The sequence below is a fragment of the Salvia hispanica genome, chromosome 2 (assembly GCF_029641045.1).
Source record: "Salvia hispanica isolate PSC_SH4W2 chromosome 2, Shi_PSC_v1, whole genome shotgun sequence".
Classification (NCBI taxonomy): Eukaryota; Viridiplantae; Streptophyta; class Magnoliopsida; order Lamiales; family Lamiaceae; genus Salvia; species Salvia hispanica.
Window position 1 is genome coordinate 2,956,347 of NC_142693.1, and position 12,133 is coordinate 2,968,479.

A 12,133-nucleotide genomic window follows, 5' to 3' on the forward strand; every position below is an offset into this window, starting at 1 on the left:
TGGGAGAGATGGGAGAGGAGGATGGGGTATTTATAGGGATTGGGATGAGGATTTGTGTCGTGTGAAGATAGTGAGTGAGTGATTCAATTGATGGCGTGTTGAAGCCACGTGTTTAAAAGAAGATGTTGTCATTTTTTACTCCTTCCTTCCACATAGAAATGTTAAGAAAAAACGGATAAAAGAAATTTAGTATTCCCTTCGTCCGAATAGATATTAAACGTTTGTTTTTCGGCACAGAATTTTATGGAATGTTGTTTTGTGAGTTGAAGAAAAGAGAGTAAAGTAACAGAGTGAGAAAAGTAGAGATAAAGCTATTTATATTTTAAGAAACATTTCATTTTTAATGGGACAACCTAAAAAGGAAAATGTTTCATTTCTAGTGGGACAGAGGGAGTATTCTTTTAGTAAAAGTCAACATATTTCTTCTCACTTACTTTAATCACTCCCTTACTTTATTCTTTCTTATCTCTCAGCCTTTTTTATTTCCTTCTTTATTCTTCCTTTGCTTAACTCACTTAACAACTTTCTTAAATCTCGTACTGAAAAGAAACGCATCCACTACTATGGAACAGAGGGAGTAGAATATAGATCTCATATGCAGTATATATTATTATTAAGTGATATGTGAATTTGAATGAGTTAGTGGAATTTGGAGCCATCTTTACCATTTATAGTACTAGTAATTATGAATTGGAACTTCTATTCATGGATAGACCAAAATAAAAAAAAATGGGATTGCTATTTACGGACCAAGGAAGTACTTGTTAAGACGTTTTTCATTTTAAGTGATAGTAAATCGATAGTTTGGAGTAATTATAGTTGCAAGTGAATAGAGAATTGCTCCCTCTGTCCCAAATGATTCGTCTCACTTTAATCGGGTACGAGTTTTAAGAAATCTAATGAAAAGTGAGTTGAAAAAGTTAGTGGAATGTGAGTCCTACTTTTATATATTAATTTTGTAATAAAATGTGAGTAGGAATGAGTTAGTGGAATATGGGTCCACTACCAAAAATGGTAAAAATTATGTGGAACGGACCGAAATAGAAAATGAGACAAATTATCTGGGACGGATGGAGTACTTATTCTTGTATGTGGTTAATAATCTCATTTGGATCCAATAAAAATTTTAAAAAATTACAGTATTTATAAAGAAAATGTCTACTTTTATTTATTAATTTTATAATAAAATATGAGCGAGAATGAGTTAGCGAAATATGATATCCACCATTAAAAATGGTAAAAAGGTGAAATGTGACAATTTTATATGTATGAATAAAAATAAAAAAAATGTTACAAACTTTCCAAACGGATGATACTATTATAGATAGGCTCCATTAAGTGGTAGTATGATTTGGTGCTTTGTGTTTTTCTTTTTCCTTAAGTGCATATGCCGTTTTTCAGTTTATGTTCGCCATTTGCACATTTTGAGTATATCTTCTTATCTCCTTTTTTTTCTTTTTCTTTTATTGGCTTTGGCGTTTTTAGGTTTATTCTCTTTAATTACATATTTTGAGTATATCTTGCTATCTCCTTTTCTCTTTTTGGAACTTTCGTTTTCAATTTTTACTCCCCATTTGCATATCTTGCTATAAAGAAATGACGCACTTCTATATGTAAATATCTCACTAAGTATGACCCAATCACTCTAATAACTTAAACCATACTTCATTATAGTTTTTTTTTTATAAAACTTTCGATTTATAGAGATGATTATACAAACGCATCATACACTTGTCAAAATTGTGCATCTTTTAATTTTTAAACACTTGTCATTATAGTTTATTTACTATAATTTCGATTTATCTTGGAGTGGATAAGATCAATGGAAATTATAGATTGATGGCACTTTGGGAAGCAACTCTGTTGCTATTTTTTTTTTTTTGGCAGTGGCAGCATAAGGCTCCAAGTTCCAACTTCAATTGTAATTAACCATCTTGTTTTTAACATAAGGCCAACAAATTCATAAATTATTATTTATTTCTTAATAAACTATCATATCACAAAAATAATTTGTTTCCGAATATTGAATTAAGGTTTGAACACTCTTCATATTTCCCAAAATAATTAAATTTAAAATGAATAAAATTCCCCATGCATGGATATTTCACATTATATATATAGAAAAGAAAAGATCATTTTGGTGTGGTGCAAGGTGAATTTGTTATATGCCACGTCGGATCCCCGTGTATGTGTGACAAAAGAGAAAGACAGTCAACATAAAAATGTTGTTTAACAACAATTATTATCAATATAATAGTCAAATGCCAGTATTTGTTTTTTTAAGTAGTGACAATCAGTCAATTTCTCCTTTGAACTTTTAGTCATTTAAATTAGCATTTACAGATACCATTATAATTAAAAGTCGGACATTATTGATTTTTAGAGTCCAAGTTCTTAGACCTTCAATTGATTGAAATTTTAATTTATTATTTTTCGACCCATAAATATATAAATGTAAAATGTCTGAGAAAATCCCCACCATATTATTATAATTTTCTTTGACAGTGTTAATTGATGCAATGAACCCAAGTGAATTATTGGGATAAGACATGGTATTTAAATAAACATGTAAATATGTAAATAGTATCAATGAGTAGGCATGTTTGTTGCCAATTTGACTGCTGACATTTGCTCTTCAAGTTGCAGTTTTATCTCATATTTTTATTTCACAAATTTAAACATGCATGCATATACTATATCTGAATCAAATTGCTTTATCTTCGAAAAAATATTGACAAAAAATAACTATTAACTATTAATGTATATATCAAATAGTAATACCCCATCCTAAATGTATCTGGCCATATCCCATCCTAATTTTATGAACAAAAAATTAATATAGACTTAATTTAAGTGAACGATTATAATTGATTTTCACTATGATATAGGAGTACTTCGTTATGTATATAATGTTTACTTTAAAATATCACAACAATACTTTATAAGTTGTACTAGTATATATAGACCGTATTAAAATTAGGGGCGTAATCAAATGCAAACTTAAATATTGTACAAAGTTCACGTTATAAGATCTGGACCATTAAAAATCTTAACGGATGACAAAATAACAGCAACAAGAAATATCAACCGTTGATGTTGTGTTGAAATTGTGTTGACACCGACTCACACTGTATTGACATTATTTTTGCTATCATTTTATCTTTATTGATATTTTTTAACGGTCCAAATCATATAATAAAGTTTCCATTTTATTACTAATGTGTGTAAAAATTTTGTGTCATAAAAAATAGTTTATACTTGCCATGTTTAAAACAAATAAAAACAAATTAAGAGTTCTAACATATCAGAACTAGGCCTGTGTAGCCCAATCTTTTTGACGTAAATAAGTAAAAGTCAAGAAATTACAACTCTTAGTACACATTCATGGTATCATATTGCCTCCAATAATCGAATATTATCTATGTAACATATGTAATTTTTCATGAATTGAATGCAACTCTTATTATATACTTCAGCCACTATTATATTTCGGTTACATTTTATTTATTTAAGTGTGAATGCATTTCATTTAATCGATATATATGCATAGATATCATATAATGGGACCAAAACATTCACATTCCTCATTCGATATAACGTAGTCCACATGTATTTAATCTGAATATTCATCCACATTTTCATAGTCAATAAATGGAGAGAGAGACTTCCACTCATTTTTCAGCATTCATGCATTACATTTATCTAAATGCATGAACCGTACACATGTAGCTGAATAATATTCCGAACATATGTATTTTAATTGGAAAATTGGCTTAGTAATATACTACTAATTAATAATTAGTATATTTATAACTAATTGTTCCACCACAAGTCAACTGCATACCAACTAATAGCTTTATAAAGCTTATTTTGTCAACGGAAGTAATTAAGAAGTTATGGTAGTTAATCAGTAGTTACTAGTTTATTTAGTAAATCATTCTGTCAGAAAACAAAATGCAAATTAATGCCCTAAATGCAGATTTTATAGTAGACTATGGTATTTTGGATGCAATTGGCGGAATCTGATTATTTGCATGCTCAAGGACTCGGTATCTTGTTTTATTATATGGATGGACACACCGTTCAGGAGATTTGATAAGAAAATTTGGAGATCCCTCTTGTACATGACCTCTTGATCAATCTGATGGCTTGGGAATAAAGTAATCTTCGAAAAGATAAACCAAATTGGGATGTAGAGAAAAAACTGTCTTCTTTGGAGGCTTGGATTATGGATTAAAGGATGGTGTCCAAATTTTCCTTACTTGCCCGAGCAAGTATGCGAAGACCTACCTAAAATTAGAAGATGGTTGGGACACAAATGAAGTATACCTGGTGAGTTGTGGCTTTTCATCTTTGTTGATGTTTGGCACTTTGCTAGTAGTTTTTGGTTTGTCGATTATTCCTTTTGGGTTGGCTTTGTTTGCGGTGGTAGTAGGTTGTGCTTGGTATGATGTTTTTGTGCCGTTCTTTTGCTTTTGGAGAGCTTTAGTTCTTTGTTTAAGTTTTGTACTCCTTTGCTCACCATGTTGAATGGTATGAGCCTTTATTTTTTTTTTTTAAAGAAACAAAATGCAAATGAGTATATTCTTCAAATAATTGAGTAACGGTGGGATGTATGAATGCATCATTCACTTAATACTCCATTACATAATACTATTACCTTTTTTTATTAATATAAAAGTATATTTTAAAATGTTAAAATGAATACGAGATATATTTCGTATATATAATATAATGGCTAATATTTAAATAAAATTCTGACGAGTCCAATATATTCTAAATTCTTATAAATCAAAATTCCAAGAATATATTCTCCAATTATTTAACAGAAAAAAGTCAAATTTGAGAAGTCAAATTTGTTTGAATTGAGATAAGTACTATATGCATGTACGTACATTATTGGGGAGTTTCTTTTTTAACGTCACATGTTTCCTTATCAAAGAAAATTGGTGGTGTTGGTGCTAAGTTTTAGGCTTTCAATGTAATAAATTGGACATATTTTATGGGTGCTATTTTTAAGGTAGAGGGTTGTAATATGTTTTTTGGGATTAAATTGGTTAAATTCTCATCGTTTTTAAAACTATTTCCTAATGGTTGCTCATTAATTATAGAACAAATTCTTTTTATTGCGATTTTTAATTTTTTGTTATTTCTATTATGAACTATTTTGTGTATTGGACACTATGTTCTGCTTGTCAAATTTGCCTTGGCTTTAAGACCATCTCCAACCATACTCCAAAAATGAGTTTTAGTGTAGAAATCTTCTCCATTCGTACATCAAACTCAAACCTATTTTTGGTGTTTTTTTTTTTAAACAATACCAAATATGGTGTTACTGCAAAAATTTTATGAGATAAAAACTCAAAAATGGTGTAAATTTTGAATTTAGTGTTAATGGTTGGAGTAAAAACTAATTTTTAGTGTGACATTTACTCAAAAATGGATTTGTGTTTGGTGTAAATGGTTGGAGATATTTATATTTTGTAAACAATGAGGCAGTTAATTTTGATTAAAAAATGGAAAAGTTCACAAACATCTCCTCTTCCTATTTTCCCTATTTTCATAAGATATACACGCACACAACATTCCAATTAAATTCTTCACAAAATTATAGTACTACTAATTAATTGTTCAGTGGAACACACATATTACACTATTACATAAAATACAGAATATAAGATTCATGAATGAAAAAAATAACATTCTTAGTGGGATCTGTTTCAAGACTCTTGAGTCAATGGGGCACATATAAAATCAAAGATAAGGCTTGCATGATCAAATGGACTTTGAATAGTATTATACTCCATTTAATATATGTAAGGAGACAAATAAAAATAATATAATGCATTTGTTGACGACTTTTGTGGGGGAAATACATTGCATAGTACAACATGATGTTTTGTTTCAAGAATGTTAATTATACACATCCATCCAAAATTGAAGGGAAAATAAATAAAATTCTAAAGTGATTATAGACAGTAATTGAAGACGACATAAAGTTCATTGTCTACTTGCTTAACACAAACATAAACAAACTTTTGTTGATAATGGTTGTCCCTACATTAGGTTGACTATACAAAAACTAAATAATAGCATTAAAAATAATGAGGAAATGAAAATGTTATTTTTAAGAAAAACATTCAAAGACAACCCAAAGGGCAATGAAACATAACTTAGACCCACATCAAGAATTATTTATTTATTTAAAAAAGAGAGAGAGATTTGACCTGCCATGTGGGAGAGTTACGAATAATAGAGACAGATATCTTTAAATATCGTCGGGAGGGCCTAATTTTCTTTTTAGATCAGTCCAAAATGACATGATATAATTTTTTTTAAATGTCAAATTACGTTGTTTCAGATTTTGTAATATTATTATATTTTGAGAATATAATTTTTTTTTATCAAATAAAAAAGTAAATAAGTTTTTTTTCTTATAAAAGTAAATAATTAAATATTTCAATTAGGTTTTAGCACTTTAGTCCGGGTTAATTGGGCTAGAATTTTTCATTCCTAATTTTTTGTTATTGATCTAATCTTATCAATTCAATTTGTTAGTTTTGGACTCGATTGATATCTCTTTTGATATTAATCAATTTGTATATTTTATTTCTTCTTTTAGTTTTAGAAGGTACGCTGTTTAATTTGATCAACTATAATACTCCCTCCGTCCTAGAAAGATTGTCCCAATTCACTTTTTGCACTCGTTTTGTAAAAATTAGTAATAAATAGGTAAGTTGAAAGAAAGTAAAATAAGAGAAAGAATAATGTAGAGAAAGAATAATGTAGGTAAAACTATTCTCTACATTATTCTCTCTTTTACTTTACTCTTTCTCTATTTTAACTATTTATTATTATTTTTGCAAAACAAGTGTGAAAAAGGAAATGAGACAATCTTTCTGGGACGGAGGGAGTAGTAGCTATAAGCTTTATTATGTTTATATTAAATCCAATCCAATCTTTATACCAAACAGTTTCCAATTATTGGAATTTTCAAGCCATGTGCTTAATTTTAGGGGACTAATGAGAAGAAGAAAAAGAGAGAATGAACTACACATATTTCGGCGGATTCTCTTATGAATGAAATCTGAACTCAAGAACTATTTATAAATTATAGTTTCTAGAAACAATGATGAATTTTCTTTCATTAAAAGATATTTTGAGGATAAAATAGTATGTAATCATCCAATAATTTATTCAAGACAAAGATGCCACTAAGCTAGTCAGTGCAAATATAAAAGGAAACTATTTTTATGTGGTTATATTATGATGGGTCATAAATTATTTGTCTTTTTAATATTTTATACATAAATTTCTCTTTCTAGCATTTTTATATCTAATTTGTAAAACCATTTTATTATTTAATATATTTAATTATAAACATATCATCATTGCGACTCATCATACATGATGGTCAAAATGACTTTCCCAAATCAAAAAATGTGATACACACCATACATGAGATAGAGAATGCCGTGGAAATATTGGGTGAAGAATTATTTATTTTATATTTAAAAAATCCAATAAAAATATAATGAGTGGTGGGTGTTTGTTCAAATATCATTTGCAATAAATAGTGACGTGGGAGAAGTAGACAAACTTGTTATCAATTTGAACAGTGAGTTTTATAGTACTCCCTCCGTCTCCTATAATTTGTCCAACATTTGATCTGACACGAGTTTTAAGAAATGTAATAGAAAGTGAGTTGAAAAAGTTGCTGGCATGTAGGTCTTACTTTTATATATTAGTTTTAAAATAAAATATGATTGGAAATGAGTTAGTGGAATATGGAATCCACTACCAAAAATGGTAAAAGTGAAAGAAGACAGATTTTTAGGGACAAACGAAAAAGGAAATAGGTGATAAATTTTAAGGGACTGTTTGAGTATTTTATATCAAAACAAACTTTTGCTCCCACTCTATAATGTCATTTTGTATAAATAGAGATTGCGTGGGTCTACAAATATTGGTTAAATTTATTAATTATGTACACATTTTTACCCCTTTTAGAGCAACGTTTAGACTACTAGGTTTCTAAATTCAATGGATTGAATTTGTGGTCACCTAGCTAGGACCATTTATAATTTTAATATCATAGTGGAACTATCATAAAATTATTGAACGACATTAATGAACAACATTTAAAGTGAATGAAATTGAAAATAATATATTGCGTACGGTATAATAGGTAGGGCTAAGGCGAATCACTAGATTTTCCATCTCTAATTGTTTAAGATACAAATAAAAATGGGTGTTCTGATTTTAGGTAACTCATTTGGTAAAGACTTAAAAGTGATAAGCATGGAGATCACAAGTTCAGTCTTACATTATATTGGAACAAAATTTCTTTTTGTTTCTAAATAGCAGTACCTCCATGCCTGAAAATTTGTCACTTATTTCAATTTTCGTCCATCCTAAAAATTTATTAACTTTCACTTTTACTATTTTTGGTATTTGACCTCATATTCCACAAAATCATTCTCACTCACATTTTATTATCAAACTAATATATAAAGTAAAATTCACATGCCACTAACTTTTTCAACCCACTTTCTATTACTCCCTCCGTCCGCGAATAGGAGTCCCGTTTTTCCATTTTGGTCCGTCCACGAATAGGAGTCCCGGTTCATAATTACCATAAATGGTAAAGAGACCCCATATTCCACCAACCCATTCCACTCACATATCATTTAAAACTAATATATACAAGTGGGACCCCTATTCCACTAACTTTCTTCCACTCACTTTTCTTAACATTTCTTAAAACCCGCACCGATAAGAAATAGGACTCCTATTGTTAGACGGAGGGAGTACATTTTTTAAAACCTGTGTCAGGTCAAATGGTGACAAATTATAGGGGACGGAGGAGGGAGTACAAAGGATTAACTAGAGCAAATTACTCTAATGGGCTCCTCATGGTTAGACTAGGGCCAAGCTAAGCTAGATTAGCTTGATCGAGTTGACATTTCCAATCACCAAACTAGTCATGTAAACTAAACATTTACCAAAGTAAATTATCTCTCAATCATACTATCTATTAGGCCGTTCTTTAAATGGAGCCTTTTATAAGGTTACATTTGCTACAAAACTTGTTGAGGACAAAAAACTCATAAAACAAATCAAATGCTAATCACAATTTCATATGTATAAAACAAATACAATTGATGTTTTGTTTCTTTGTTATGGGCTTTCTTAGTTTTGGTACATCTTGAAACCACAGCAACATCTGAAATCTCAATAATTGAGCATGCTACCACCTCAACATATCTTCAAAAGGCTGATCAGGATCTATGAATCTTGCCATGTACTATCATGCACATTTGCTAATAACAGAGTCGTATTTCTACCACGCGTCATCGGTCTGGGGAAAGAAAAGCTTTTGCCTATCTTAAATCCACTAGTCAGTCGCTCTACTACTGGTACCAGCCGGGAAACTCCTTCTATGCGAGCTACTTACTTTATCGGAACCATCTACTAGATTGTGTTCCGACATCTTAAGGGCATCGTTCTAAACTTGATTAAGCTCACAAGCCAGAGGCAACCTTCACTAGATTAAAGGCCATGAGAAGAAACCTAAATATGCAGCTTAAAAGGCTCTACTTCTATCAAGATTTATAATTTTAGAATCACAATAATTGCAAGGCTAAATGTTTATAGGTATGTTTCAGCTCATATTCTCACAAAGGGTTCAAAACAAAATCAGACTCCTGATTGTTATCTCAAAATAAACTAGCAGAGATCAAGCATAAAACAAAAAACACAAAGCAAATGTGACGTTTCTTACAGACGAAACACACTAGTATATTCAGATCAAAACTGCACAATAACAAATTAGCCCAACTACACAACTGAACCCCTATAAAACTGCATAACAATGCAATGCATATCAATCTCAGCACAAAGTCACTGCAGAAGATCAAGAACTAAAAAAAGGAACCAGACCGGATTCCAGAAATCGAGCACAATGTAGTGGAAAAAGAGTTCACTCCTCGGAATACCAGAAGTTCATATACATATATCAGCACAAATATCTCATGACACACTTCTCAGAGTTCAAATCCTCAATCGAAACACAATTCACAGAAAGCTCCAATCTTTATCTATGAACTTTAACACAAAGCCATAGTCGGATCAAAAAGTTAGAGCGAATCAGATAAAAACTACAAGATAATGCAATGCACATCCATCTCATAAACAAGGCAGTGCAGAAATTCAAGAACTACAACCAACGAGGCCGGATTCTATAACACGAGCATAACTTACTCCTCGCAACACCACAAGTTTATATACATACATCAGCACGCAAATGTCACACAGCTCAAATCCTCCATCGAGGCACAATTTCACATAAAACCCCAATCTTTATATATAAACTTCAACACAAAGCCATACTCATAAATCAAATCACAGATTAAACTAATAATCACTTCGATACTCCCCATACCGATGATCATCCCTCGCAACAGCCGAAGCCACATCATTCTCCACCCTTTCCCCAATCTTCTCCTCCTCATATTTCACACCCTCCTCCAATGTCATCCCTCCGAGAGCCCCTGCCGCCGCTCCCACTGCCAATCCCATCCCCGGCTTCCCCACGCTCCGCTTATGGTAATCATACGGCGTGTAGTCCACCGGAGCGCTCGGCCCCGACGCCACCGATCCACCATAGCTCTGCTGCCGCTCTATAAAAGGACGCGGCGGCGGCGAGTAATAGGAGGAATAGTACCCCGAGTGCGGATCGGAGTAGGAGTAATAAGGCTGCGGAGGCGGAGAAAACGACGACGGCGGCGGGAGAGTGGAATACGGAGAGGGAGAGTATCCTCTGTAAGGCATCGGCGGCGGAGGAGCGGAGAAATTGTAGTAATTGGAGGCGGGGGCGGGGGCAGGGGCAGGGGCAGGATGGTAATTTTCCACAGGGCGCTCGATCAGGCCGATCTTCACGCGGATCTTGCCGTGGGGGCGGCCGGAGGGACGGTGGAGGTCGAAATTCATTAATCGAATCGGCGATTGGGGCGAATCGGAGGCGAGATCTCGGAGGTCGAAGCGGTGGGCGCCGACCAAGGGTTTGGGGGTCTCGGAGGGCTTGGAGTGGAAGACCTCGAGCGTGAGGGCGGAGTCGCGGAGGGGGAGGGAGAGGGGGAGGACGAAGCGCTCGTTCCAGACGGGTCGGGTGGATCCGGAGTCGTCGGGTTTGGTGGCCTGGCGGCGGTCCGGGTCGACCCAGAGGATGACGTAGGGTTTGAGGTCGCCGTTCCTCCAATTGACGTTCTTGAGGTGCTTGGCGGAGACGATGGTGACGTCGAGGTCGTAGAGCTTGGGCTGCTGCGGGCGGTGGGCGGCGGCGGAGGCCATGGCGGAGGCGGTTTGGTTTTGGTGGGGTGGGATAACGTGCGCCGCGGGGGGGATGAGTTGGAGTGCGCAGGATTGTGTAGAGTGAAGAAATTTGGAGAGATTTTTAATTTTGTTTAGTTTTTTTTTTTCCTTTTTGGTTTTTGTGGATAAAAGGTATTGTGGGCCCTGTTTTAATTATGGATTAGGTGAAATTGGTGCAATATTTTGTGAATTATTTTTATTAGATTATATAATAGGGTTTTTGGCTTTTAAAACCAAAAACTTTCCCCGAATTCCGGTTTTTCCCATGAACTTCGAGATTTGTTTTTAAAACCATAAACTTTCATTTCGTTTAATATTTCCCGACTCGACCCGAATAACCCATTTTCGGCCAGAAGCTTCCCACGTGGACTACCGCAAAAATGACATGAAAGCCGGAATTTTCACCCTAAAACGACGTCGTTTTCAACCCAATTCCATTTAAAACATTACATAAATTTCCTAAACCCTAAAATCGGCTTCTTCATCCATTTTCGAAATTGGCTTCTTCATCCATCTTCGAAATCAATTTTCATCCATCCATCTTCTTCATCCATCTCCTAAACCCTGAGATTGGCTACGAAATTAGGCGTCTTCGTTCCAGGTCGAAATTCAAATGTCGTTTTCTTCACAAACCTCAAGCTTCAACGTCAATTGGCCCGAAGGTGAATTCGTAATCTGTAACCATGGAGTTCGGGCTGAGATTGGGACGTCGAGGACTGATAGTAATCCGGGAAGACGATTTTATTGTTGTCCGTCTTGG

At 33.4% G+C, this 12,133-nt stretch overlaps 1 protein-coding gene across 1 annotated transcript; it reads right to left on the reverse strand.

Moving 5' to 3' along the window:
• Positions 1-10,168: 10,168 nt before the first annotated feature.
• On the reverse strand, positions 10,169-11,463 carry LOC125220570 (uncharacterized). Its single transcript, XM_048122731.2, has one exon. The coding sequence runs from the start codon at positions 11,350-11,352 to the stop codon at positions 10,417-10,419; it is 936 nt and encodes a 311-aa protein (XP_047978688.1). The 5' UTR covers positions 11,353-11,463; the 3' UTR covers positions 10,169-10,416.
• Positions 11,464-12,133: the final 670 nt, after the last annotated feature.